Source organism: Hirundo rustica, chromosome 1 (genome assembly GCF_015227805.2).
Source record: "Hirundo rustica isolate bHirRus1 chromosome 1, bHirRus1.pri.v3, whole genome shotgun sequence".
NCBI lineage: Eukaryota > Metazoa > Chordata > Aves > Passeriformes > Hirundinidae > Hirundo > Hirundo rustica.
The window spans coordinates 47,788,138-47,815,568 of record NC_053450.1 but is presented as its reverse complement, the minus strand read 5'-3'; the positions used below and the strand labels follow the sequence as shown (position 1 = coordinate 47,815,568).

General features: G+C 43.7%; 1 protein-coding gene across 1 annotated transcript in view; it reads left to right on the top strand.

Moving 5' to 3' along the window:
- CABLES1 (Cdk5 and Abl enzyme substrate 1) overlaps positions 1 to 27,431 on the top strand; it is a 69,288-nt gene that overhangs the window by 29,628 nt on the left and 12,229 nt on the right. The window contains 6 exon segments of the mRNA XM_040075773.2: positions 4,099 to 4,170; positions 6,446 to 6,538; positions 13,170 to 13,247; positions 23,090 to 23,189; positions 24,716 to 24,872; positions 25,667 to 25,770. Of these exon segments, the coding sequence (XP_039931707.1) occupies positions 4,099 to 4,170; positions 6,446 to 6,538; positions 13,170 to 13,247; positions 23,090 to 23,189; positions 24,716 to 24,872; positions 25,667 to 25,770 (604 nt within the window).

The window sequence follows — 27,431 nt, the reverse complement described above, 5'->3', positions numbered from 1 at the left end:
TGAAGACAACAGTCTAGCTTTTAAGAAACTTCCACAGAGATTCAGACAGCTAGTCAAAGATAAATCCAGTATGCAAGCAGGGTCATGGGTATCTTAGAAAACAGCCATTTAAAATACCATGGCATCAAATGTCTCTTTGGTTTCTTTCTTTGGTCTGCACTTGGAATTTGATTGCAGGGTAATGGTTATTTCTGGGCACATGCACAGGGAACCAACAGCAAGGAAACAGACAAAAAACATTTTAGGTAGGTGTTTAAGGGAAAGTGATATTATGTGGGTTTTAAACAATACAAGTCTGTAAGTTGCATGAGACTGTGACCATTGTCCTACAGGGTGCAGTCATTAGAACGAGGAGGTCATCATCTTTCCAGTGCTGAACTGCCATTTTCCGTGTGCATTGGCTATGGGGAGTGAGGGTGAATGTGGTACACCGAGAATGTGGTGATTAAACTAGGAGTTTTTAAAGGCTTTCTGTGGACTAGCAGAAAATAACATTTTTGTTGAAACATCTTATTTGGTTATTAAGGGCAATTGTATTTTAGTGTGTTAGTTGACTGATGTTTACTGTTCAAAAGTTTAAAAGCATTTTATATTCAAATTGCATCTGCTTAGAGACTTATCCCAAAGCCTGAATCCTGTGTGAGTCACATAGTGCTGTTTTGTTTTGTTCTGCATATATTCTTCCTCCACAATAGAACAATTTTCCCATAATTATTATCGAAATAGGGCATTTTCATACAAAATAGGTATCAACACAGCTTTACAGCAGAATGATGATGATACATGATATAAAACAGTTTGGGTTATTTCAGTGCAAGTGTCTACATGTACCAGCTGCTATAGAATGCTAATCAATTTTTGAAAAATAACCCTTTTAGGAGTTGTATAGACAAACCCTGGCTTCTTGCCTGAAGAGACAAAGATGATTAATTTAAATACTAAACACCAGTTGAGGTGACTAATTCTTAATGAAGTCAATGAAAAACTGATTTTTCTTGTATTCCCAGGAAGATTCTTTCAAAAGCTTTGCTTTTTCAAAATTGTTTTCTGTCGTGTGTGTGTGGCACAGGATGTGACTTTGTTCACAGCAGGTAGGTTCATTAGTTGGCATTTCTAGTATAATATCCAGCTGTGGAAAGCTTATAAAATACTGGTATTTAGGTCATCTTAATTAGGCCTTGAAATAAAGATTTAAGATAAAGTGGAGTAATTGCACATCCTTCATTATGGCTGAGCTTCTTCAGTGAAAAGAGGGTGTGATTCCTGGACAGTATGAACTGATTTCAACAGAGTCGTTCCAAATGCACCTCTCCGGTGCTCCTTTGACAGTGCTGGGAGTTGAAGTGATTAAAACTAATAATTCTAGGGAGAGGGAAAGATGTGGCAGTTTTCAGCTGGGCTGGGGGCTGGGCTGGATATCCTTGCTCTCACTGCTACCTGTGTCAGTACCTTTTATGTGTGTCTTCTTCCTTTCTTCCTAGATGGATTTATCCAGAGTTATGCTTGTATTATGCCCTAGCTGAGAGGGAGCTCAGGTATCAGTGCTCCTCTCCCAGGTTTGGGTGAACAAAGAGTTTCCCCACTTCTTTGTGCCGACTCACTTGCTGTGTAAGGTGCCCAAAACGCTGCAAAATCGGTACTGGTGAAAATCGGTGTGAGGTCTTTCATGCCGAGAGGGGTGGCAGTGATTCCCATCCAGCCCATGTTGCTTCTGAGGTTAGCAAACAAAAATCAGGAGGCAGCATCCCTGGTGCTGGGTTTTAGAAGCTGAGACCAGCAAGGGAAGCCAGAGGGCTGCGGCAGGCACCTGGGTGAGCAGTTGAGGTGAAATGCAGTTGCGTGTGTTCCCGCCACCCAGCGCGTCTGCCTTAATGACAGGTGCACACGTAGGATCTTCAAACCCGTGTCTGACACACTGTCGGCAATGAAGTTTAGGATGGGGCATAACTTTGGGCAAGGAGACTCTTGGAAAAAGGCTTCAGTGGCAGCTGGAATATGCAGCTGGTGCTGTTCAAGCTCCTGGCACCTACAGAAATACGGCGTGACTAATTTGATAAATTTAATATGAAGAAGGTGGCAAGGTTGTACTGTTGCTTATCTCTCCTTGACTAACAACATGCCAAGTATGTCTTCTGGTGTTGTAACACCACAAGATAGGATCGTGCCATTATTTGTGTTATTAAGCTAATGATGTATAAGGAGGTATTAAAAAGCCAACAGCTATCATCTGCCACGTCACCTACCACTGGTAGCGGTAGTTGAAACTTCCAGCTTTTGCCTATGGATCAGCGAAACTGAAAAAGGAGGAGGGGCTCCTCCTGATCTGAATTTCTCCCAATAAGAGCATTTCTGTGTCCTCTCTGATTATGGATGGAGCCGTGGGAGCACCCATAGGTGCAGGAGACGGGTGTTCGGTCTCTTTGTCTATGCCAGCACATCCTGAAACAGACTGTTGGGGAGGATGAAGCTACAGTAGACTTCTTTTTTTTTTTAGCATTCCAAAGGTGTATCCTATCTTGAACCAGATCTTCTAAAATCCTAGTTTAGACAAAGCTTGAGGGGATTTAGGTTTGCATATTTTTCCTAAGAGTATTATGGCTCACACTTATTTGATCTATAAATCATTTGAGGGGTTTTCTATGATTTTCTGAAGACAGAAAAAGCTGCGTGCACATTCAAGTTGTCCTGAAATGCATTGTCTGTGGGTCAGTGATAGAAATTTGGTGTTTGAATTAAAAACAAATGGAATCGCTGAACCTCAGGGTTATTTTGAACCGAAAAACATTTTGGTAATCAGATTTGCAGCACGACTGCCGGAGCAGTAGTAGCAGCACGACTGGAGGGGCAAGGGAATTGAAGGAAGGATTAGAAACTGCTTACACCGGCGTCAGAGAAAACAATTTATTGTGAAAATACAGCCCAGAAATAAATTAATGAGCACCTTTCCAAGCATATAGGAGCGCTCATTACGTTCTTGAAACTTTGCTTGCAGATCGAGGGAGTAAGGCAGCTCAGTAGGAATTGGGCAGGAAATAGCGATAGTCTTTGAAGACTTTCATCGTTCGTACTCACGAAGGCGCTGGCAGGGTGCTCCGTGCCTCAGCCATGGCCCTGGGGAGGGATGGGTGCTGGCATAGCTCCTGCCAGCTGGGTGCTGGGGCACAGTGCCATGGCTCTGCTGGCTGTTGCAGCTGTTTTGACGCCCATCGACGGCAGAGTCATTTCAGTGATTGCCAGCTTAATTTCTCTTTATGTGCCTGCGGGTGGGCTGTGTCTTACACATTCATTTATGGTATTTACGGTGGTTTTTTGGAGGGTTGGGTGCAGTCCTTGCTTTGTGCTGCTGTCGGGGTGTTTGGAGGTTGTGCAGTAGCAGTGGCTGCTAAAACAAAGCCTGTACTGCAGCATCTTCCCTGCCTGATAGAACAGCCAGAAAACCTGTAACACTAAGATTTCCATAATTATTTCTTTGAAGGTGGGGGAAGGATGTGACTCAGACATAGGAAAACGGTTCCGAATAGCTTAGCTCACCTGCGCTGCTCATGGGGATGGTCAGAGCTTCTGTTTAAACTGCTGCTTTATGACCAGTGTTGCTGGCACTGTCTTTCATCTCACTTCAGACACTCGTCACAAGAGTGATGAGATGGATATCGTGGAGAAGCAAGTGGCACTTGCTTGGCAGAAAGTGCAAGGGTCAAAGAGAAGTGTCCCCTGTGTCAGTACGAGGGACAGGCAGGCTCTGTGGATCTACGTCTGCATTATTTTGTCAAAGCTCTGTACTTGTAGCATTGCCAGCTGTACTGCAGCATGTGGGACTGTGTTAGATGGGTGTTAAACCCTTGAAGGAAGGGGAGCACAAACTGAGGAGGAGCTGTTGCAAAGCTGCAACTTCTGCTTTGCTGTAGCAGCTTGTATGGAGTAAGTTTGCTTCTGGGTGGATTCAGATGAAGATAAGCAGAACGGAACAGAATTCATTAATATCCACAGGTATGGCTTGGCTGGTGAAGCAGAGTTTGTGATCTTTGCTGAATAAAAGCTCTGCGGGCTTTCTCGTGCTTCTAATCAGCAGTGATGTTTTGTGTTCTGCTTTCTCTGCAGACGTCGGCTGATCTCCCAGCGATCTTCTCTGGAGACTCTGGAGGACATCGAGGAAAATGCCCCACTGCGGAGGTCATTTTATTTACTCTCTCTCTCTCTCTCTCTCTCTGGCTTCTTGTCTGCAAAGCACATGCATGGGCAGGCTTGCTCTCCCTCCTCATGTTGAACAGTAGCTGGGTCTTCACATTAAGATACGTTCTTCATAGTGAGTAAAGGTGTTGAAACTTCACACGCCCTGCGAGGTGGTGGCTGATGTGAATTGCAGATTCCCTGGCTTTGGGTCACTAAACAAAAAGGCAGTATTTAGATGAAACGTCAGGAATTAAAATGGCAGATTTGATTAATAGAAAAGTTTAGTTATCACCAGAATGAATGACTAGCCGCTAGTCAGTAGTACCCTAACATCTGTGGGATATTTTAAAAGTATGTACAGATGGTTTAATACAGTAAGTTTTTGAAGGATAGTTTTTTTAATGAATTTTTACTGTTTATTCTCTCAGCACATGCAAGCTTATTTCGGTTTCCAGCATTACTGTATTACCAGCATTGGCTGGTAGGTTTGTGACTGCCACCCCGCTAATAAATCTGCTCCCATCCTCATTACATTGGCAGCCTCAGTGCAGTTTGGTTTGTGTATCTGGGAGACCACAGCTTCCTTCTCTGGAGACCACAGTAATTAGTCACTGGGCAGTCCTCTGGGGTGATGGAAAATGGAGCAACTGCTTAACTGGCTGGTCAGTAATCTGACCAGTGCTTGGAATGCTTCCAGGTCAGCTGTTCTGCAAGACGGTAGCCTAAGTTTGACTGCCTCTTTATCTTAGGGCCTGTAATTCAGCTGGTTTATATTGGTGTTTAGCCTGTAGCCTTGTTTATGCAGATTGGCTGTCTCTCCCTACCTCGAAGCAAAGAATAGCAGAGGCTGTACCAACTGGCTTATTACCAAAACTTGATTATTTTTACAAAGCTTACTGTTGCATGCTTACCAGCATGTTATGAAGTGTTCCCATAAGTGATTCAAACATGTATAATTAGTAAAAGATATAAACAAAGTATGGTTTGCCAGGCAGTATTTTCACTTGCTAATTTGCAGAACTGGTGGTAGAATGTCTCTCTTGGTGCCATTTTCCTGTGAAGAAGCTAACAAGGCTAATTGCAATCAGAGGGTGAGGGAATCTCAAGGCCTTCACTAGCAGGAGGAAGGGAGAACCGGCAGAGTGATGGGGTGCCCCTCTCGGGGTGTGCCCGTGCAGCACCATGGTGTTTGGGTACAGCGGTAGGGACTGGCACAGTGGTCTGTGGTTTCAGTCATAATGACCTCTTGGGCTTGAGAAGCTGCTGAACTCTGCCTGTGCAGGGCAGAGGATGGAAAAGATAGATTTGGGAAGCTTAGCACCGAGGGACCGTGCTGGTCCCGTGCACTGGCAGGGAGAGGACGCTGTTCCCGTAGGTGTCACGGAGGATGCAGCAGCTGTGGTCCAGCCCTGGCTGCGCTGCGAGCACAGGACGCGTCTCCAGTGCCTGTGAGCTCTGCCTCGCCCTGCCACGAAACAGCCCTGAGATGAAACAGAGAACGCTTTCACATGTGCTGTGGTTTCAGCTGATTAGAAAGAGCAAGGGTGGAAGGCAGGGGGGAAGGATGTTGCTGTTTGTCTCATCTCTATTCCCTCTGGCAATTTCTTTCTGTAACTGCAACTTATAAAGCGCATTCAGATGTAAAATAGATTTAAGGCTTAATGTTTTGAAGAACGATTATTTTTTTTTCCTGGGGTAGTTTATTTTATTTTCGGTTGTTTCGTATACTGTCAGGAACGTGAAAAGTAATATTTAGAGTTAAAATCAAATAGGAATTGTCCTTATGAATAGGAGATTTTAAATCTTTCTAAAATTAGAACAAGAAAGAACTTTCCTCAGTGGCTCCTTAATCAATAGCTGAGGAGCATGCAAATGCGTGGGTGTTGGTGAGAGTGGGGAAAATTGCATGTTTACTAGCTTCTAGTTTGGTTTAATTTTTTTTTTTCTACTGAAAGCTTGGGCTAAGCTGTCATGGCAGATTACTGGAAGTTTTACCTTGCTGAGATTTTTTTTACGATTTTTTCTTTTTGGCATGAAGGGAAGGGAATTTTGCCTTTTCTTATTATTTTAAATATATTTTTTTTCTGTTTGAGCTGTCACGTTTCCAGACTTATTGTCTTTATTGTTCTTGCTGATTCCTAGCACAGGGTGACTTGAATCATTTGTCTCGTCTTTCCTTCCTGCTTTTGTGTAGACTTCTTGGCGGTACAGCAGGGAACTGAGAACTTTTTTTTTCCCTCTCCCTCCCCTCCCTTGCAACTGATTTATTTTTCAGATGTCGGACACTCTCAGGATCACCCAGACCAAAGAACTTTAAGAAGGTTCATTTTATCAAGAACATGCGGCAACACGATACCAGAAACGGCAGGTACTGTGCATGCAAAGGCTGCCCGTGCAGGGGCAGATCCTGGGGTGTGAGGGAAGGGGCAGGATCAGCACCCCCTGCAAGAGCACTGCCATTGCCACCCACCACCTGTCTCCTAATGGTCTTTCAAATAACCTCTGAGGGTGCAGGCTGCAGTGCATGCCCAGGGAAGTACGTGTCAATGGAAGTGCTGGCCCATAGATTTTAAGACCTGTGTCTCTTTAATATAAATACCTATATAAAAGGAAAATCTGTGATGGTGTTGGAGTAAACTAGGCGTAATCTGGTTGCGTTTCTTCGAGGGTACTGCCAGGTTCTAAGTGTGAGAGGGGCACTCGGCTGAACCTGCCTAGACCAAGTTTAGCAATGGTTCAAGGATACTGCCAACGTCTCTTAGTGGATACAGCCAAGGATGTTTGTGGAAGGTGAGGCATGGGATCCTACTTTCCATGGCAGATGTAGGGAGAGAGGCTTCCAGGGGATGTGTGAGAGGTGCCCCTGTGTCTGCAGCACGCCCTGAACTGGGATATGGAGTGGCCCAGGTTACAGCCATAGGCACTGGTGGGACCCCTACAGCAGCCATTGGCTGGGACCTGGCTTACTGCAAAGGCAGGATATTCCCATCAGCTGAAGGTGTATCCATCAGCAAAATGGGTTCTCTATTGCGATAGCATGCAGCTCAGATGGGAAACTGGCTCCTCTCTGCTTATAAAGAACATACCTGTCCTCTCTGATTTTTCCAAAGACCATTTCTCTGTGTGCCTCCTGATTTTTTTATTCTTCTTCTTCCAAATCTGAGTAGATTTGAACTAGGCCACCTGAATAGGTTGCATGTAGACTAAACTATCCCAGTGAGAGTTGACCCTTGCACGTGCCTGTTCTCATAAAACTGCCATGGTTGATTTGTGCCCATAGCCTTTGATTTCCATCAGATGTGGAACCACGTCAGTAGAAATTCTAACACTGCATTGAACTATGGGTTTTATGAATTGAATTTTGATAGATGTTACTTGGCTCAAAAAAAATTTTCTTCACCGTTATTCTCACACATACAGTTGGATGCAGTGAAAGGTAGTAACCAACATAAATGTTGTACAAGGTGGCCCTGAGAGATTTTAGAAACAGCTTTTAGACCCAGCTTTTGTATCAGACACATGCAGAACTGTTGACTTGTCTGACTAGCTGCTGATTATTCTCTTTATAACAAACACATGTGGAATCAAACACTGAAAAGCAGTCCCTTAATTTTAGTCCATTTTGTACGTAAGTAGATATTTGCTCTGGGAATTTCTTACAGCAAAATATACTTACGAGGTATTATGCAAATTCCCCAGAGAACAATTTCTGGGATGTGTATATAATATCTAGGGGTAAACTTGATAGAAATAATGCCTGCAAAAGAATGAATAAATATTTGATTTGTAAACTCCTTTCTCCATGTTTTGCAAAGAAGTATTTGTAGCCTATATGCAACATTTTACCTTAATTCAAAGATCAGTCATTATGTTTGACAGTATAACTGAATATTTTTCTTGCTAAGAAAGCAGTGAGAAAGCTTCTGTTATTCAGTTGGCTTCTTATCTTTATCAGCAGACACAGTTTTCCAGAATATTTCCACAATCATAATAAGAATCTCTTTATCTAGAACACAAATACAATACGAATGAGGGACACAGTTTTGGCAATAGTTTTCATTTCTTTGGTCATAGAGTCACAATTATACTAGCTAAAAATAAAATGCAGAGTTAACACTTTGTGTCATCCCTGTGACTAGCAGTAAGTACTTTGAGTGCAGACTCTCTTTTTCCTAGGGGTCAGAATGTAGTCCCTAGAGTTAATAGGCATTCTGGATGAAAAGGACCTCTAGAAATACAGGTGGACCTGCTTTATGTATTCATCCTAAAATCAACAGTGTTTCTGAGTACCTTAAGGTCTTTGAAGCTAGCGTCCTCCCCAGTTGCCTGTGACACAGAGGAGCACAGGGGTTGGAATGGATAGAAAACCCTCCTAGGGCTCCTTGTCCAAGGTGGTTCGTGCATGGTTGTGCAGGATGCAGGTGCTGAGCTGGGCTGGAGTCAGGCTCTGAGCTCCCTCCAAAACCCCTGACAGCATGTCAGTCTTTCACTTAAGGTGAGGAACCCAGCTTTGCAAGCATCTACACTGAATATATTTTTGGGTGGTGAATTTGCTTGAGTGGGCTTTAAAATAGCCAGCACTTTCAGAAACTGTTTCACTGGCTTCTGACTGTCACAGCAAAGAAAACGGCAGTGTGAGTGATAGCTCAGGGCTCCTCTCTCCTGTAGCTGTCCTTGTTTGCATCTCTCAGCCTGTAAGGCGACGTGTCCTTGTCCTGTGGCACTGACAGCTCTTCCCCTCTCAGCCTCAGGGATGACACGTGTTGGGCAACAATGCTCTGGGTCCACCCTTGGGTGCTCCTGCAGCAAAGCAGGACCCACCCTGGTTAAAATAAGAGTTCAGCTATTCAGCACGGAGAAAAACCTCATACAGAAAAATACACAGACTGGAACTTAGTCAGTGAGTCCTCCTAAGGCTTCCTGTTGATAGTTCTGATCACTGGTTAAACCGGTTTCTTTGGATTTATAGGTCGTGGCTTATTAAAGGAGTTAGAAAAGCAGTCTTGTAAAACAGCACAAAATTCATTTTCCCATTTCAAGACAAAGACAAGTCAGCCCTGACATAGTTGTAGCCCAGGTAGCTGCCAGCATATGCTTTTACCCATTTTACTCAGCAGGTTTATTGGTGATCTCCTCCATAAACACGGAGGCAGACGATTAGCACAAACGAGGCAGTGAAACGGCAGCCTGAGCCAGCTGAACTGGTGAGAATGGGCCAAGGACACTCTAGGGTTATTGTGTGTAGCAGGTATAAAAAGCAGTAAAACAACGTTCCTCTCCCACCCCCATGCCATTGCTTTCTCATTTTTTTGTTAGCAAACACGTCTAAGCGAAGGCCAAACGCCATCATGCAATGTCTCTTTTGCTGCTCTCTTAATTCTGCACACACATGCAGACTAAGAGGTTGATGATTGGCAGCACCCTCACAGTTCACAATAACTCTCAGCCACCTTCTAATCACTCTTGAACTTCTGAGACTCCAAAATGAGGGCTTCTACCATGACAGCATCCATGGTTTGTGTGTTCACCTTTGTGTGCAGGGCAACAGGGCCTTGGCAGTTAAAAATCATCAACCAGGACTGAGAAGAGAGGCTGCAGTATTCCACACGTGAATGGTATATATGATGTGTGTATCACATTGCCTGATGGCAGCAACACCGTCAAACCTAGACAGATGCTGGGGAAAGCAGACATTATTCCTCAAGCCTTACAAATTACCGATTCTGTTGAGAGCTTTGTGCTCATTAAGGTTTTTTGCAGTATACGCTTCATAAGGAAATTGGAAGATTAGCTTTTATAGCCTTTTGCACATTGTCAAGATTCTCTTGCAAATTAGTGGTTGCTCTGACCATAGTAATTAGTACAACTTTTTGGTGAAATGTGAGGATTAAAGAATGCAGACCTTTTTGTGAAGTGGTTTTAAGCATGTCTAGGTGGCCAGTTGGAATCAAGGCATGTAAACACTCTCACACAGCTTCTGAGATAGATCCTTCAGAGGTGTGCGGGATCGTAGATGCCCTTTGCTGAAGAGTTGAAATCCAGAAAAATACTTTTCCCCCATAAGCAATAATTTGATTTTCCTGAACAGCAGTAGACTTCCACCACAACTTCTTCTCCAAAGCATACTTTGTTGCAGGTTTTTGGGCTTTTTGCTGCAGCAAACCATTCTTCAGGAATTTTCTTTGCTTCCGTGCATGTCATCAGACTTTTACATAAAATGCCGTTTTATCCCTCCATGATGAGTATCTGACCACTGCTTTCCCTGCTTCCTTTCCAGTCCAGCTCCTAAAGCTGTTTTGCGTCACTCTCCCTCGGCCGCTTTGCAGATGAGTTTTTGTGGCATCCTGGCAGTGGAAGCTGCGGGCTCCTCTCATGCTCTGCCTGGGAGATCTTTGTGTAAAGAGGATCTGCTGGTTTATGGAAAAAGAGGCAATACTTGGGTCCCAAGGGAAAGAAGTCTGAAAAAAAAAAGGCTGGGCTGGTGCTTTTTATTTCCTTTCTTGTCTGATGCCTTCTGATACACACAGTTCTGTGGTAACTTCCTACTGTTGTCTTTGCTTGTGGACATGGAAGCACCAGTTTGTTTTTCTTTTTAAGTATTAAGAGTTGAGTGGTATTTTTAGGGAGGTGCAGGGCGTTGGTGAAAGAGCTGTATTTCCAGAAGCAACCAGAGGGAGGGGGATAATATGCTTAGTGGGTACTGTGGTTTTCCGAATTCAAAGATGCTTTCTGATGTCAGCCTCGAAGCCTGTGCCAAGTTTCATACATCAGCAAACAAGGCTTCCAGTGAACAAGCAAGCTGTTGTGAGTAGCAGCCATTCAGCAGTAAGCAATGGCAAGCACAAAATTAATCATATGCCAGGGTTTTTTTGCTTGTGGATTGCTGTTCTCAAATGGGAAAAATTATTCCTCCCTGCTCTGTAACTCACTGCCGCACCGTGAGACCATCTTGTAGGATCTGAGACATTCCCCTTAGGTAAGGAGGGTTACAGTATTCAGACAGCAATGAAATTGTACTTTGTCTGCTGCAGGAGAACTTCCTAAAGCTGTATGCATGCTTATTATTAGAAAACCTTCTTCATTAAAGAGTAAATCCCTCTTTGCTTTCAAGCGGGCTTTTAAGGAAGAAAATAGGATTGCTATAATGGAGTAATCCAGGAGAAGGAAAATTGATCATTCTGCATTTTTCCAAGGATTATGTGCAGCAGCTCTCTTGGGGAGCTAAACCTTTTCCAAGAACGATGACTAAGCTGGTCCCTTAAGGAAACAGTGTTCTAATAACAGGGTAACTGGCATGAGATTCATAGGTGCGTGTGCTGGTTTTCAGACAGCAAAGAGCAAAAGAGCTTGCTAGGGTTTGCTGTATAGCTTTGACCAGTGCAGGACAAAGGATGAAAAATTCAGGTTAAATCCTCACAGACAGATCTGTGGGACACAATGTCAGAAAAATCAACGCTGGAGAGTGGAGTAAGGAGGTGCAATAGCCCTGACAGCCAACGTAGTGGAAGGTCCTAGCATTTTCACCACAAGTGGAGATTTTTAGAAAGGTAAAATATCAGTAAATTCTAACACTAACCAGGTCAGAAAACGTCAGAAATTGCTGTCACTCTGTCTTAGAGGAATTCAACATGGTGCAGCCTGTTAGCCAACTTTAGAGGGAAAAGGGGATCAGTTGTACAATGGTACAATTCTCGGTGTCCAGAAAGTAATAAGGAAGAAGGGTATATTTGTAGGCAGTTACTTACTGGCATTTTATATCTTACTTCTTGACCAAGCTTCTCTTGGCTTCTTACAAGTCTGCATCTCCCAAAACTTTAACTTAGCTGCTGGCATTCTACTCTGTTTTATGAGAAGTGGGTCTTGACTTGATGATGGTTTTGATGTTGCTTACTGTGTCAGAGCCTGAGGGCTGAGTAGGCAACAGTGTGGCTGTGTAACAGACAGGTTGCTCCAAGCTATTTGATTTAAAGGAAATGAACGCTCTCTGAGCCAAAACCAGGACAGTATCACACAGTGACTTTGCAGATGTTGCAGAGATTTGGAGACTGGTTAGAAATACGAGACATTTGCTCTGAGAGTGTCCTGGATTCTGAGATGAGCTCTCTGCAGGCAGATGATGTATGATTTCATGTAGCCAAATTTCGGCTATCTGCCTCTGAGGAGCAAAGGCAAGCCATGCTTGGAGAGAAGGGATTCAGCCTTGACAGTGACTGAGACAGAAGTGGCAGGGAACTGTGGGATTGGTTATGCTTGACTGTCAATGCAATGTCGTAACCAAGAAGGCTAATGTGATTATTGAGCACAGAGCCTGGCAGAGTGTCATGGCTAGACACTGATCTTAAAGGTAAGACTGGGAGATGTGCAACTTCTGAAGTCAGGGATAACGCCTGGAGACCGAGAAAGGTGCAGAACTGGAGAAGACTCAAGGAGGAAGCTTGAAAACAGTGAAAGGATCTGAAAACTTAAGGTAATAGCAAACCTAGCCTGAGTGATGGACGAAGCCTATTTCAGGAACAAGAAGCTGACAATCAAGAGAGTCCTTTGGTTTAGCAGAGAAAGGTCACAACCAGCAGCCAGAGTGTGTCTCAGTGGTGATTGTTGGCGTGTGTCACCTGGGTTGCTGCTGGGTTTGTCTGTTGACTTTCAGCCATTGTAGTGCATTGACAGAATGGTCCCGTGCCTCTGTGGGTGGACTTCCTTCACTAGGAAAGCATCTGTCCTGCATTCCAAGTCACATATTCAAGATAATCTTTCTAGAAAGCCTGTAGAGGGGGCTCTGCTGTTCGTTCACTGCTCGTTTGCTGCGGCATAGGCTTCAGCACTTCTGTAAAGACTCTGTGGCACAATATCCGTGAGATTTAAAAGAGGACGGGGAAATCTTCCGTTTTGGAAGTTTTATGATTGCAAATGCCTCAATGGTAACATCTATTGCTTTGCTTATTGTGGTGGGCTTTTTAAATTTTAGTCTTTGATTTCTTTTATTTTCTTTTATATTTTAGAATAGTCCTTATCAGCAGCAGAAGATCCTTCTGTAGCATATTTTCAGTGCTGCCATATCGAGACTGTACCCAAGTCGGGTATGTATATTTATGTGTGTACTGCATAGTCTTTCTGGGCCTGCATGTAGACCTGATAACAGACAACAGCATGATGGAGGCTAATGCTTTTATGTGTCTGCTCTGAGAAGAGATAAATGCTCTCAGGTGTATTTGCTTTGTGGACCGTTACCAGGTTAAAACTACGGCTCTCAGTCCCCACTTTATTTATATGTGTTGTGTATCTTTGACTATGAAGCTGGAGAAAACTAACGCCATGAAATCAATGTTCTTGAAAAAATGCACTTTTTTATTGTTTCTTCTGGCTTCACTCGTCTTTGACAAAACAGGTACTCTAGACCGCACGACTCTTTTTGTATAAGCCATCTTAGATTTCTTTTTATCCCATGCAAACACGGTGCTACTGTATCTAGATTTCGAGAACTATAAATACTTGGATTTAAACAGAATATGTTTTGAGTTAATTCTTTCAGTCACTGGTCAGATCATTCAGTCAGTGAAAACATTATTTTGGCCATAATGTTATACAGGTTCACAGCAGCTGCCACACATCCCCTGACATGTTGAGACACTCTAACTCTGATAGAAAAGTTCCTTTGGAATGAGGTAGTTCTCCAAAGACTGAGAGAGCTTTTAGCTCTTCCACTGAATCCACAGAAGTGGAATAAACTGGATTTGGCTGGAAGATGTGGCCTGGCAGGCTCTGATGGCCAGCTGGGTGCCTTTAGAGGTGCAGTGCAAGGCGGGGATCAGCAGTGCCGGTGGGCAGCAGCTCTGGGACCCTGGGACAGGGGGGAAAAGCATGGCCACCATGCCCACTTGAGTGAGACGTGAGATGTCCTTCTGGTTAACTCAGTGACTGCAGAGCACAAAATGTGTGGGAAATAGTCAGTTGATACACTGAGGGGGGTTGGAAAGATCCACAAACCATCTACAGTCAAATCTATCCACTGTATGAAAGACAAATTTGGCTCATACTTTCCAGCCATCTATTTAGTTCTGGAGAATGATTTGTCACAATCTCCTTGTGCACCAGTAATTCGAAACAAAGGGCGATTATTTTTAATGCACAAAGGAAAGGAAGCACCTTTGTCAGAGGGTTGACTCTGTCTGCTCTCTCTTACAGTAAATTTTTTCCCTTAATTAAACTGTGATGACACATCAGGCAAATTCTTGACAGACTGGCAGATTTGTTCTTTGTTCTTGAGTACACTGTCATTCTTTTATGGTCATCATCCTGTGGAAATTGCCTCTTTATTGAAAATTGAACATATTTTGAAATTCTGATGACTGGTTATACCTGCAAAATTACAGCAGTAATGAGCCCAACTGCAAAACTAAATATTATTTCAGCATGTCATGTCTTGTACTGTGCTTGCACAGCAAGAAGGGCATGGGGTGGGAAGGTAGCAAGTGCCAATGCACAACAATCCAACCCTGTTCCCTTGGCTAAAAAGCCAAGATTTAAAAAAAATGACCTCTGTCTTTCTTCCAGAGCATCAGAGGAAGAGAGAAACAATTCAGTGGCACCTCCTTCCAGGAACAGCTGGTGCAAAGAACAGATGAGGCAGTATAGCATAAACTGTAGCCACACTGTTCAGGCTGCACAGTGCTTGCTTGCTTGCACATTTTGGATGTGAAGTAGGCGGGGGGAGAGACACTGGATACTCTCATGAAGTACTGTAATGACAGCATCTTTATCTTTGCTTTCTCTGAATCCCTGGATTGCTGGTGTCTGTCCCTGGTAAGATGTCCCAGCTGGTTTGTGTTCTGCAAATATCACTGAATAGGTAATGGAAAGAAGCAGGTCATTGCAGAGAGCCATTGACCCATCTGAAATTTGAGCTGGAGAAAGCCTTGGCAGGAGTGGGAGAGTAGGATGGATGAGCAGGCAGGAGGAACTGTTCCATGTGAGAAGAGCATGTAGTGGAGCTGCTGCTGCTTCTGCAGCTCACAGACTCTGTGGCCAGTGAGGAGATCTCCAGGCGCAGCTGTTCTGTGGAGGCTGCCAGCCCATGTCGTACTCGAGGCGGCAGTGCAGAAGAGCTGTACTCTACCAGTGCTGGTAGATGCAGTCTGCAGGAACAGATCCATTTTGAAAACATGGTAAAAAGCACTTTCTGAAGTCACAGCTCAATGTACTCTGTGTGGATGGGGCAGCATCACCCCTCACCAACGAGGTGCAAGAAGTGGATTCTAGACTCTGGCCCTCACTTGCCTGCCCTTCATGCAGAGGTCAAACTACAACAGCAAGAACCCTCCCCAAAAACCTCCAAACCATGTTTTTACATGGTTGTACCAATACAAATGGAGATCTGGGCAGGGAGCTGTAGTTGTACATGAGAGGATGAAGCTTGAGGTGCTCCTGGAATAAGTTTCCTAAATGCTTACTTTTCTTCCTCTATCTAGACCAGCAGAGCAAGTGTGAGAGCAGATATAGCCAGGTGAAAACAATGTAAGGAAAGCTTCACTGCAAGTCAGGAGCTGAAGGAGGCACTGAGCATCTTGCCTGCTGGCATTCCTTGCCCCACAGTATCTCTTGATGTTACAGTCCAAAGTCATCAGACTCCATCAGGCAGTGTTTAATGGTAGCTAAGGGGAGTGAAGTAGTGAAGTGAAAACTCTTATAACAGTGTTATTGCCTCTGTACTTAACAGACAAAGAGAAAGATTGCCTGAATGTTTGGCTTTATGACATACAAAGTAATTTTGTGATGCACAAGTTAGAGGCGAGTGTAAGTACTGCATGTTTGGGTTGTGCAGTTGCCTCTCATTTTTCAATGCATTGGAAGCCTTCGTGGATAAAGGGTTGCTCTTTCTTCTTTAAATATAATATTCCAAAAGATGTAAGATCTATTTCGTAAATGGTGTTGAGACTGCCTTGGTATCCACTTCATATCTCTCTTGGCACAGATAAGCGTTAATCCCCATCTAGTTCTGTAGGTGGGCAGAAAATTGGAGGTGTTGACCTCCCATTTTTATCAGAGGTGCACCTTGTGCCTCCCCTGAGCTGCTGTGGCACACACCTCCTCTGTCAGAGGTCGGTCATCGCTGTGGAAGCTCACAGCAAACCGAGTTGAGCCTTGATATTGTTCCACTTCCAGGACAGGGGAAGATGCCTCAGGTCAGCAGCAGGTAGCTGTCGTACCACACACCCCCTCAGCACAGGCGTGTGCAGCGTGCACCCACATCCTGACCCGCTCTGGGCCCTCAGAGGGGATTTGTGTCATGGCAAACCAAAGAGTGAAGCCATTTGCAGATGGATTAAATAAGACTTGAAGGAATTATTCATTTGGAGATGGGCTCCAGATGGTTTGAGGTGAATTGGATTTCAGCCCTTTGAGACAGGAGCCGGGGATCAGACACAGCAGATATTATCCTTTTAGCCATTAGGCAGGTCATGCTCCGGGCACTCGGGTCCCTGAAGAGGAGCTGTTAGAGCCAGACTCTCCGGGAACGTTCCTGACGGTTTCTGCCCACCCCACTCCCCAGCATGGTGTGTGCAGGGCCTCTCTGGACCCACCGTGTGGTCCCAGCCAGGATGGAGAAGAACCAGGTTCAACTCTGCCTGCCCTGGAAAAAGCAGATACCCTGGGCAGGGGAGAAGGGAGCGTGTTCTCCATTGCTTGCCTGTTCTTGAAGCTTCTCTAGGCACCGCTTCTCCATCAGCTTCCAAGGAGATGGTACAAGTCTGGTGGTGCTCACAGATGTTGTCAAAGTTGCTCCATGTGGCCGGCAGGACGTGGTGGCCTGCAAAAATGGTCTGCAGCCAGTGAGAATAATCCAGTCCTCATTAGTATAGTCTAAGCAATTTCAAAAAAGGACAATGGCAATGCTTGTCTGTCGCTGTTAGAGGTGTAATAAAGGAGGAAGAAGGTACTGTGTTGTTTTTCACCCCAAGAATAAAAGGTATCGCAGTTAGTTGGGTTTACAGTTCTGATGCGTGCTTTGTTTTTTTATCTTTGGCACACACCATTATGCTTCATGATTTAAAAACGTGTTTTGGAAAAGGCACTTTTTAAGCTCGTTTTTATCAATGGCAAAAGCATCCACAGATGAAATTGTACCTATTCTGATTATGTTTTTTGTGATGTTGTAAGAACTCTTTTAAGAGCTTCCAAGTTCCTGTGAAGTCCTGTCCAGAAGATGAATCTGGAAGACCTGGGGGAGGAGGAGAGCTGGCAGTATGACACAAATGCAGTGCTGCAGCCTGGTTAGTCTTACATGGAGCACTCAGACCTGGGCTCACAGTGAGTGACTGACAGCAGGGCTGGAGGTGATGAGCTACAGGACAGAAAACTCAGAGCATCAGATAGTGCACATCCTTATAAAGCTGGCCAGTTCACCTCATCTTTTATTCTTCATTGAATTCATTGAGTGGTTAGAAAGTTATCTGCAGCAGGCATAGCTGCTAAATATTGCTGTCTCAACAAAAATACAGGTATTCATCATTGCCTCCAGCTATAGGAAATAATGCAGCATGAGTAGTCAAATGGATTGAAGCCCAGGAAACAGACGGTTCTTCTGAAGTAAAGCAGCAAATCACCAGATGAAAGGAATTTGTGTCCTTCTCAGAAATGCTACTAACCAGCTTAATCCAGTTTCTAAAGATAACTCACTGCTGAATTTAACTTTGAATTTAACTAAATGCTGGCCAGAACAATAATATATTCAGTGATGCCAGGAGCAATAGGTTTTCAATACCATCACCCCAAATAATATCTAACCAAAGTGATTGATTAGTCCACAGAGCTGGCATTCCCAGCAGCCTTCTTTACCTAAACTCTGCAATCTTTGTTCATATTTAGTGTTTAAACTGGGTAAGAAAGTCATATGCAAAATGAGGGGAAAAGAAGGACTCGTGTGTGGTTTTCTTGCTGCCGTCAGTTATTTGGCAGATTACTGAGTGTGGAAAAGAGTGCAATATTTACAGGAGAAATGAGAGCATCTAAACTGCCATATGGATAGTAGCAGCAAGCAGACAGCAAAGCAGGATACTCTGTTACATCCTTCAGATTTGTTACCAAGTTCCTTGCTGTTCTTCCCCAACACATTTTGTATGCAAGGCAGTTTTGATTAAGTCATCAATCTGGAGTGCTTTTCCTGGGCATTTATCATTCTGTAGACCTGGGGAAGAGCAACTATCTGATTTTAGCCTGTGACAGAGAAACTGAAATATCTCTGCATTTCTTTGCCGTTGCCCATTTTCCCTTCTTCTCACAAATTGAACAAAGAATGAAACCAAGCACATATTAGCTTTACAGAAAGACATAAATCTGAAGGTTTTTTTCTCTACAACAGGGCATGTCACAACTAATCATCTCATTCATGAATTTTATAGAGCCACCATTGCTCATTCTTGTGAGTTACCCTGTTCCCTTAGATTGAAATTGACCAATAAATTTCTAAAACCTAGTAAGCTTAAGTTTTGGACTTTTACTCTGTGTTGGGCAAAACATCAGGAAAAGAGCTGGCACGCTGACAGCTAAATCTCTTTGGAGAGAGAAAAAGGAGGCTGGCCCATTAGAGCCATCTTTCCAGGAGTTTTTTTGCTCCTTCTCCCTGTAAATTGCAGCTGGAGTTGTTCTGGCAACACTAATGGCATTAGGATCTGAAAGCTCTTGATCAATTATAGCAGGCAGTCTCAGGCAGCGGGAGATCTGCTGCTGGTCTGACTGGCAGTGCATCTTTTCCAGAGCTGTCATTGTCCTTGTCTCTATAAACAGAGATGATAAGTAGAAATTATTTACACTGACAGATGAGAACAGCATCTTTTCTTGATGTCTCATGAACCTCTTTTGCTTTTAGAATGAAGCAGTGGCGGGGGGAATAGCTAAGCATAAAATATGGGCACAGAAGGCTGACATCTCTAAACAATAATTATCAGATTCCTTTTTGCAATAAGCAGGCTTTTTCATGTATCTAGAAGTCTGTTTAATATTTCATGGACTCCTAAATTATTCACAGGTTAGAGTGCTCAACTGTTACTGTCATTTAAAGAGCAAGTGCCCAGCAGGAGTGTTGCATGGGACTTTGTAGATCACGTCAAAGCATAACATTTGGTTCATTAAAGAAGTGTTATACTTCCGAAGGTAACAGCATCCAGTTTATACTCTGTTAAGCCTGGCCTGCCTAATAAAAGACACGATGAGATTGCTTGTTTTGATCCTTATCTATCTGCTCAGTAAAACTTTTCACCATCTGACAACAAATCTGGAATCCCATGTCACCTGGTATGGTTCCAAGAAAATCTCTGAACTCTGTTAGATTTGGAGAAACTTTTCCTTTTTTCTCTTGCTAAGGACTACCAGTCTGACTGCTCAAGAGATTGCTGGTCACACTCCAATGCCAGAGACTTTCTCTGCTGGGATTGAAGCCACCACCTTGTGGGTGGCTCCTGTGACTCAGTGGGTCCCCACTTCTCACACACCCCACTCACACAGTCAGACCAGGTTTCCTCACCAGTTCAACCCCAGGTTTCCCACGGTAAAGTCTCAGATATCTCAATCCATAAAGCCATTTATTCACAGTGCAGTAACACAGAAACAGCCTGAGCTGGTGCCTTTGAGGGGGATCCCCAACCAAGGAACCCCATGGCTTTTATACCCTCACAGTCTCCAGAAATCTCCTCTTCCTCCCGAGTCTTTGGCTCCTGCCCCCCTCCCTGTGTCCATCCACCTTGCTGGCTCACTGGTTTTCATCTCCTTTGTCACCCAAAAGGCCGCAGTTCCCAGCTCTCCTGTGCTCCCCCTGTCCATTCACCTGGCTGGTGTCACCCACCATCACGCCCTCTGTTATCCCAAAGTCTGGAAGCTCAGGGCCTCTCTTCTCAGGCTCCTACCCAGAGCTCTGCATTTCAACATGCATCTCAGTCTGCAGCTTGTGAGCCCGGCTACTTGGACCCCATGTGTTCCTCAACACTCTGCAGTCGTGGATAACTGAGATAATATGTTTAGTTTTGTGGGTAGTTTCTAACGCTGTTCAGTCTTCCAGAAATGGTATCCATGAATAGAATATCTAGAGCTTGACATTGATGTAAATCAGGGTGACTCCCCAAACTTTGTCAGAAACTGGGATCTGGTTTTTTGCCTCCTAAGGAAATGTTATCCCTGATCTTCTCATTTTCTCAAGCTTTCCCCGCTCAGATAAAGTGAAGGTAGTAAAATTAAGTTCCCATGGTTTATTTTTGGTTTTGGGTGCCTGCTTGAATTCCTTGAAGTTTCTTAAAAAGCATTTTCGGAAGTAAAGCAGGAAAATCAAAACTGAGGAAGAGGAGGAAGGAAGTTTTCTTTACTTAAATGCCTCTTTGGCCAGGACTGTTGTTCCTTCTCTGGATTTTCTAAGCCCCATTTACTACTGGACAGCGGTTTGCAGTTCCTCAGTCCCATCAGTAATTTAAATAACTTAAACACAGTGAAAGCTTGATTTGTTTTTTTCTGTGAAGTACCTGTCCTCCATATGCTCCTGCTTTGAACTGTGGTGCCGCGTAAGGACGTGTCCTAAAAAACCTGGTGGCAGTGGATGGCCACACTGGTGCAATGGCTGTACCCAAACAACCGTCCTGACCCTTCCCCAGGCACAACTCACCCATTTGGAGAGGTTTAAAGGAAAGCCCCCCCCCCAGATCTTTCCTAGTTATTCTTGGGATGTTGGGGCTGGGTGGGGCTCTCCCCAGCAGTGGGCTGGCAGCCTTTGGGCTTGTTCTCCCAGCAAGAGCTTTGCCAAGGCCTTCTTGAGCTCTTTGTCTTTAATAGGAGTGAGGGAAAAAAAATAAAGGCTTGTCGTGCAAACCATTTTATTAGCTTGCTGTTTATCATACTGATAGGGAGCTCAGAAAGGATACAGTAAAGTTGCTTAGGAATTCCTTATGAGGTGTTAACCAAGGTCTTTTACAAGAGAGGGGATGTGTATAAGCCAGGATGAGCCTTTCCATTTAAATGCTCATAAGAAACTGCACATAGTTTAGCAAAGATTTTCCTCAAGAGAGGGAATTTAATTCTCTGTTTTATGGACAGATTTCTCTCCAAACAGTAACACTTTATTACTCCATTTTACAACACAAGCAGTCATATACTTTCTAGAAATACAGAGCATACTTGGAGATGGGGAGCACCTCCAAGCAGCTTTTGCAAAACGGGGAATTACTGCAGTGTTGTTCACAGGGTCCTGAAAGGAGGATCCTCTTTAGAAACATCAGAGAGAGGGGGAAATGGAGGATCCATTGATCTTCAGCTAATGTCCAGGAATCATTCCTATGTGTGCTCGCACTTGCCAGCTGACCCTGCTCCCTGCTTCAAAAGCACTGATTTCTTTCTGGTCCTCAGAGCTGCTTTTTATTTTTTAAAGCTGCTGACTCTTCAGAGGGTGATGGATTTCCATTTGATGAATGGCAGAGTTATCTATCTGTGTCTGTTAATTACATGGAAGAATTTCTCCATGACATGTTTTCAGAGTTGTAACAGCATTATTCCTTGCTCTGTGTCTGTAAGGTCTTGGATGGAAAGAAACTACACTGTTCTGATTTCAGGTAGTTCAGATACTTGTTTTCAGTTTGGGGTTCAGGGGCTTCCTCAGGCTGTGTGTTTGTTTCATAGGTAAGACCTTCTGAAATAGTTACAATCTGGCATTTGTCTCTGTGAGAAGTAGTTCCCTTAAGCACTTTCTGCGCAGGAGCAGAGAGGCTAATACCATGCTTCTGACAGAGAGTTATTTTTACAAAATTATGAGTCCAACCCCTCAGTAACGTGATATCAGGAAACAAGAATGATAATATGACACTGTGCTAAGTGAACTCCAGTCAAGAAACTGAGAGGACTTTGTTGGCAGTAGAAACTTGATACAGTCTTTTCCTTTGTCACTGAAGCATGTTTTCCAGAAGGTAGACGTGCTGGATTTTTCCAGCAGTGAGGTACATGACTTACTGGGGACTCAGGATAGCCATGTTTCAGAGAAATAAAATGTGTGATAGGTTGGAGAGGAGAGACAAGGAAAGAGGCTGCATTATATGTCACAGCAGGAGATAGCCCAGCCTGCAACTGGATGAAGAGCCTGCAGGGCTTCTCCTGGCCTCCACGTCAGCATCTCTCCCACGTGGAGTTCTGAGCGCACACTTGGACTCCAGCAGCAATCAGACAGGAAAACAGTGAAAGATAAATATTATGGAGTTTTATACAGCTGTCATTTGTGAAGCACAGATTTGCTCCTAGTCTTTTTTAGCTGTGCTCACGTTTTGATCATGAGGCTGAAGCATGAGATACAGCCTGCTTGTCTCAGGCATCTCATTTATCTCCAAATGGAAGATGCCTGGTGGGTCAGTCCTTCTAAAGTAGATCCCCAAGTTTCCATACCAGGGTCATGGAAAATTGCCTTTCTCCTGTCAGCCTCCAGCAGAAGGGTCACTGGGCTTTGGCCACTCTCCTGTGTTCTCGGAGGAGCAGGAATCCTTCCTGGAATCTTCCACAGGAAGTTGTCTCTGTTTCACATAGAGGGATGCGGGTATGGGGGTATGTGCTCTGTATTCCTGCCGGAGGCAGGGCAGACAAGTTTTCAGCCTGGATTGTTGTACCTCACCTGAAGTGTAAAGGAATTCCAGCCCCTCCCAGGTTCTGTCAGAGGTACCCAGCCATGGGAAACCTTACTGTGCACCTTAGGCTGAGGTATGAGCTGCAGCCGTGAACAAAGTGGGGGGTTTCTCTGTCAAGCGTTTTAGACAACTCGGGTGCTTCCCATAGGGAAAGCTGTCTGGTCTGTGCTTTGCATTGGCATGTCTGGACTAATGCTGCACCTTATTTCAGCATTTGGTGGTGGAAGGTGAACAAGGTGCGTGTATTGAGAGCTGCTTCTGCTCTTCTTTCTGCTTCCCAGGGACATGAAGCTGGATGGTGGACGCCAGTGCCATTCTACTGGAGTGTGTCTGAAAGAGATAATTGGTCTTGAAGGTGTGGAGCTCGGAGCAGATGGGAAGGTGGGGATGCTTCAGTTCCTACTCCCTTAGATTTTGTGTTATAAGGGGGAAAAATGGCTTAACTAATAACAAGCACAAATTTAACATGCAGTGTAACACGGTAGTTAAAGCACAGTATGTGCAACTCTAAATAAGCTTAGCAGAAATTCACGAGGGCTGCCCAAGCTGTCAACACAGACAACTGGGTATCCTTGAAGAAATTTGCTTCTGGCAATATCTGAGTGTGTAAAGCATTACTGAATTACACAGCCTTCCCCTGGCTCTAGCAGGAAGTATCACTGCAGGGTATATTGTCAGGAGCTCGAGAATAATTTCTGGTGAGAGTTGTAGCTGTAATTCTGTTTGCTTTCAATTGTATTTAATAACATTTTGCTTAATATTTTTCCAGAGAGCAGGAAGACAGTGGCACAAATCCGATGAGTCTTTCAAAACCCAGGAGCTCATTCACTTGAATAGAATAAGAAAATAGGAATCTTTAGGGAAGTGATCGATTTTAAAGAAATATGTAGAGGAGAGATGGTTTTAATCATAGAAGAAAACATTTCTTCCTGAAAGCCTGATTTACTTTCTACAGTTCAGTTTTACTCAGTCTGCTGTCATATAAAGGATTTAAAGGCCCTGGGACAATGCTGCTACACATGTTGTGCTCACCCAACCAGGTGTCAGGCCAGACCACAGGCTGTAAATTCCTGAGGACAATCTGTCTGCTTATAAATAATGAAAGCTCACATGTTTTATTTGATACCTGTTCTGACCTCCTCGTAAACCAGTCTAGAGTCTCAAACTTAGGGTTTTTTTTTTTCTTCAATGCAATGTTATTGTTGGAAAATGAGCCAACGAGAAGCAAGGCATAGCTTTTCCTTGGCCAGGGGTACAAGCAGAGAATCAGTGCACTCTAAAAATAATTTTGTCACAAGTTACTCATTCACACTTAGTCCATGTGCGGGGGGTGGTGTTGGTAAATGATCTCCCACAGCCATTGCTGTGAACTGGAGCTCACTTATTACATCAATAAGACTCTGCCAGACAAAGTCCTGAGAAAGAAGAATGGCAGAGAAAGGGCTTCGATTTAGCAGTGTTAAAGTGATTTGCCTCTGGCAGCTTTGTGCTGAGGGACCCATATAGATGACGCTAGTTCAGTAAAGAAGCTGCTGAAATGTGCTACAGAGAAGGCCCAGAGGAAAAAAAAAACCTGACCAAACTGATATATTTTTAAATCTGACCCTTGGAGTAGGATTTTGTAAATCCAGTGTATTAGAGCTTGTGTGTGTATGTGTGCGTTTGTTTTGCTGAAGAATTGATGCCTTTGCAAAAGCATATTTTGCATGGATAAACTGACTGCACTGGAGCAAATGTAGGTGAATGGTTTTTATTCATCTGTCCCTAACTGCTATATCCAGAAAATCCCCCATTATTTTGGCTTCTCTTACTTCCAGTTAGTAGGCTTCCCACTGCGTCCAGGCTGGGCTGAAAGTAACTGTCTGTCCATTCTGACCCCTTTTTTTTTTGGTTTTTTTTTTTTTTAGACTGTTTCTTATACACAGTTCCTATTCCCCACCAATGCTCTGGGAACTCGGAGGAACACGATAGATTCCACCTCATCTTTCTCCCAATTTCGCAATGCAAGCCATCGTAGCCTTTCTTTGGGAAGAGCTAACAGCACCCAGGGGAGCATTGATGCAGGTAACTTCTCAAGTAGCTCGTTTTAATATCCTCAGATAGCCTGATGGTAGGCAGTTATTGCAAAGGAGTAACGTGTTTTAGTCCCCCCATTAGCTTAAATTAAGTAAAATACAGTCTTCTGCTGTGGGTGAAGCGCAGCTTATTCCGTATTTGCTCAGAAAGCTTGCCTGTGGAGGATGGAAGTTAAATAAACAAGCGCGTTGGTCGTATTGACAGCCCCGATGGCACCAGGCGTGCCTCCTCCTGTCATCAGCAGAGCTTGTTCCTCCTGCATCAGGCTTGTCCTTACCTTCCTTTGCTATGGAAAATTTACAGTGGCAACACAGGAGTCATAAGCTGAAGGTGTAAATTCCGCTTGTGACCTTTCTTAGGCTAGAAAGGGCTGTGTTTACAAAACCGGACGCAAAACATAAGCCAAAGCACTATATGCTTAAAATATTTTGGCATGATAAATGAAGCAAATCAAAACATCTGCTTGAACAGATGAAAACTTGTTGTCAGGAATAAGAGTCTTTGTGGAGCTTTATACAATTCTGCAGTTCTCCAAGCTCTAGATTCACATTTACCAGGTAATTCGTAAGCTCTAGGTCCTCTATATCTTGGCAAATCTCATTAGTATAGAAATACTTAGAGTTGTCAAGACTTTGAGCAATTTTTCCTCTCTTTAAAAAATCTTGAATGGAGATAATATCGTGCGTTATCTGTGAACTCGTTTGCCACTTCTGTTCAGTCCAGAGATTTCTTGATGTAATGAATTCCTTCCAGAATTCTGTATCTGAACTCTTCTTTTGTAGGTAGCGACCTGGGAGACTTTGTTGAATACGACCCAAATCTTTTAGATGATCCCCAGTGGCCATGTGGCAAACACAAGCGGGTTTTAATATTTCCTTCATATATGGTAAGTGATTCTGTGTAGGACAGAGAAATTCCGGTAGCAAAATCCTGAAGGCTGAGGTTTTGTTTGGCTGTATTTTAAGAAAGCTCTTATTATTTTTAATCTACTAATAAGAGCTGTTCAGAATGCTTTGTTCTAAATGACAGTTACTTCTCAAGACATGTTACAACAAACTCGTGGAGGTATTACAAAAGCAAACACTTTTATTACTACTGTATTTCATAAATGCTGTAGATGAAAGGCTTGTTCAAACAATGCACTCATTCTCTGGCATTCAGGGGAAAATTTATACTTCCTCAAACTGGCACCTATTACAAAATAGGAGGATGCCCATTGGGGTTTTTCTGAAGTCATGAAGCTATGCTGTGTTTTGATGTTAATCATTCACTCCTCTGAACAGCTTTGTTTCCCAGGTATTTATTTCACCATGGGATAGTCCTTCCTTTAATTGCAGCAATTACAAGCAGAGTCTGTATATTTCTCACTGTATCCAAACCCTTAACAGTACAGACACATAACTGTTCCATGGCCTGTGATCTGACTGAATGTTTTCTGTGGTGAGAGACTTCTGCAGCCTGTTTTTTTTTTTGATTGCTGCAAGTCTGTAGATTATTTTGGCAGGACTGTTGCAAGATGCAGTGCAATCATACACATGTGAGCATGTGTCTGGCTGGATTATACATCCAGAATAATACTAGGCAGTAGGGCAAAGATTATTTTTTTCTCCCCAAGTAGTGACCTACTACTCTTATCTCTATACAGGTATGATAGGATTTGAAGCACTGAGGTCTAAAGTGTTGTCCATGTTCTTGTTTAGTTTGGAACAGAAGGCATTATTTAAGAAACTGCTAATGTGCAGTTATTTGCCTTTGTATGTTCTCATCTGACCTCCACACCAGGGGTAACTTGCCTCTTGGGTGCTCCTTCTTCAAAATAAGCTCTAAGTGTTTCAAGAAGATTATCTTCTTGCTAGCAGGAGTGTTCTGTCTGTTGCACACAGAGGCTTAATTGAGTTCTGAGGCTGTCTTTATTCTAGATTTTCAAATGGGAAGTCCAGAATGTCCTCTGCTTACTTGCTGCCAGTTTTCCTTTAAGGGTTGGCGAGTTATTATTTGGCTGCCACAAAGTGACAACCTTTTATAGCAGCTACATCTGTGTGGGAAAATATTTGTCAGGTTTTGATATGGTTACTGTCACGGATAGGGAACTGTCTTCCCTCAAGGTGAAAGACATTGTTAGCCAAAGGGAACATAGCTCTAGCAGTCATGGCTGTGTTTCTGACCTTCCTCAGGCTGCGAGTGTCCGCCAGGCAGCACAAGTCCCCTAGAATCACCTGAGATCTTTGATCTCTTTTTAACTTGGTGTTCTCATGGACGTGGTTAAGTGAGTCAAAATGGGGCAGCCAGGATGGCATCCTGCAAGGAAGTTCTCCATCCAGGAGTGGGTATGCAGTGCCATTCTTCTCTGTACCTTGGTGGACCATAGCATCTCAAAGTGTATTTGTACTTCTGTTGTAAAAAGGGGCTGCCTGGGGATTTGACGAAGGGTATGACTAGATGCCCTAAAGGTGCAAAATGGACTTCAAGGACAGTTGTTAAAATCAATGCCATTGTTTTTTTAGGGTATATTTGCATTGACAGGGATCTCCTTGCTTTTAATTCTCT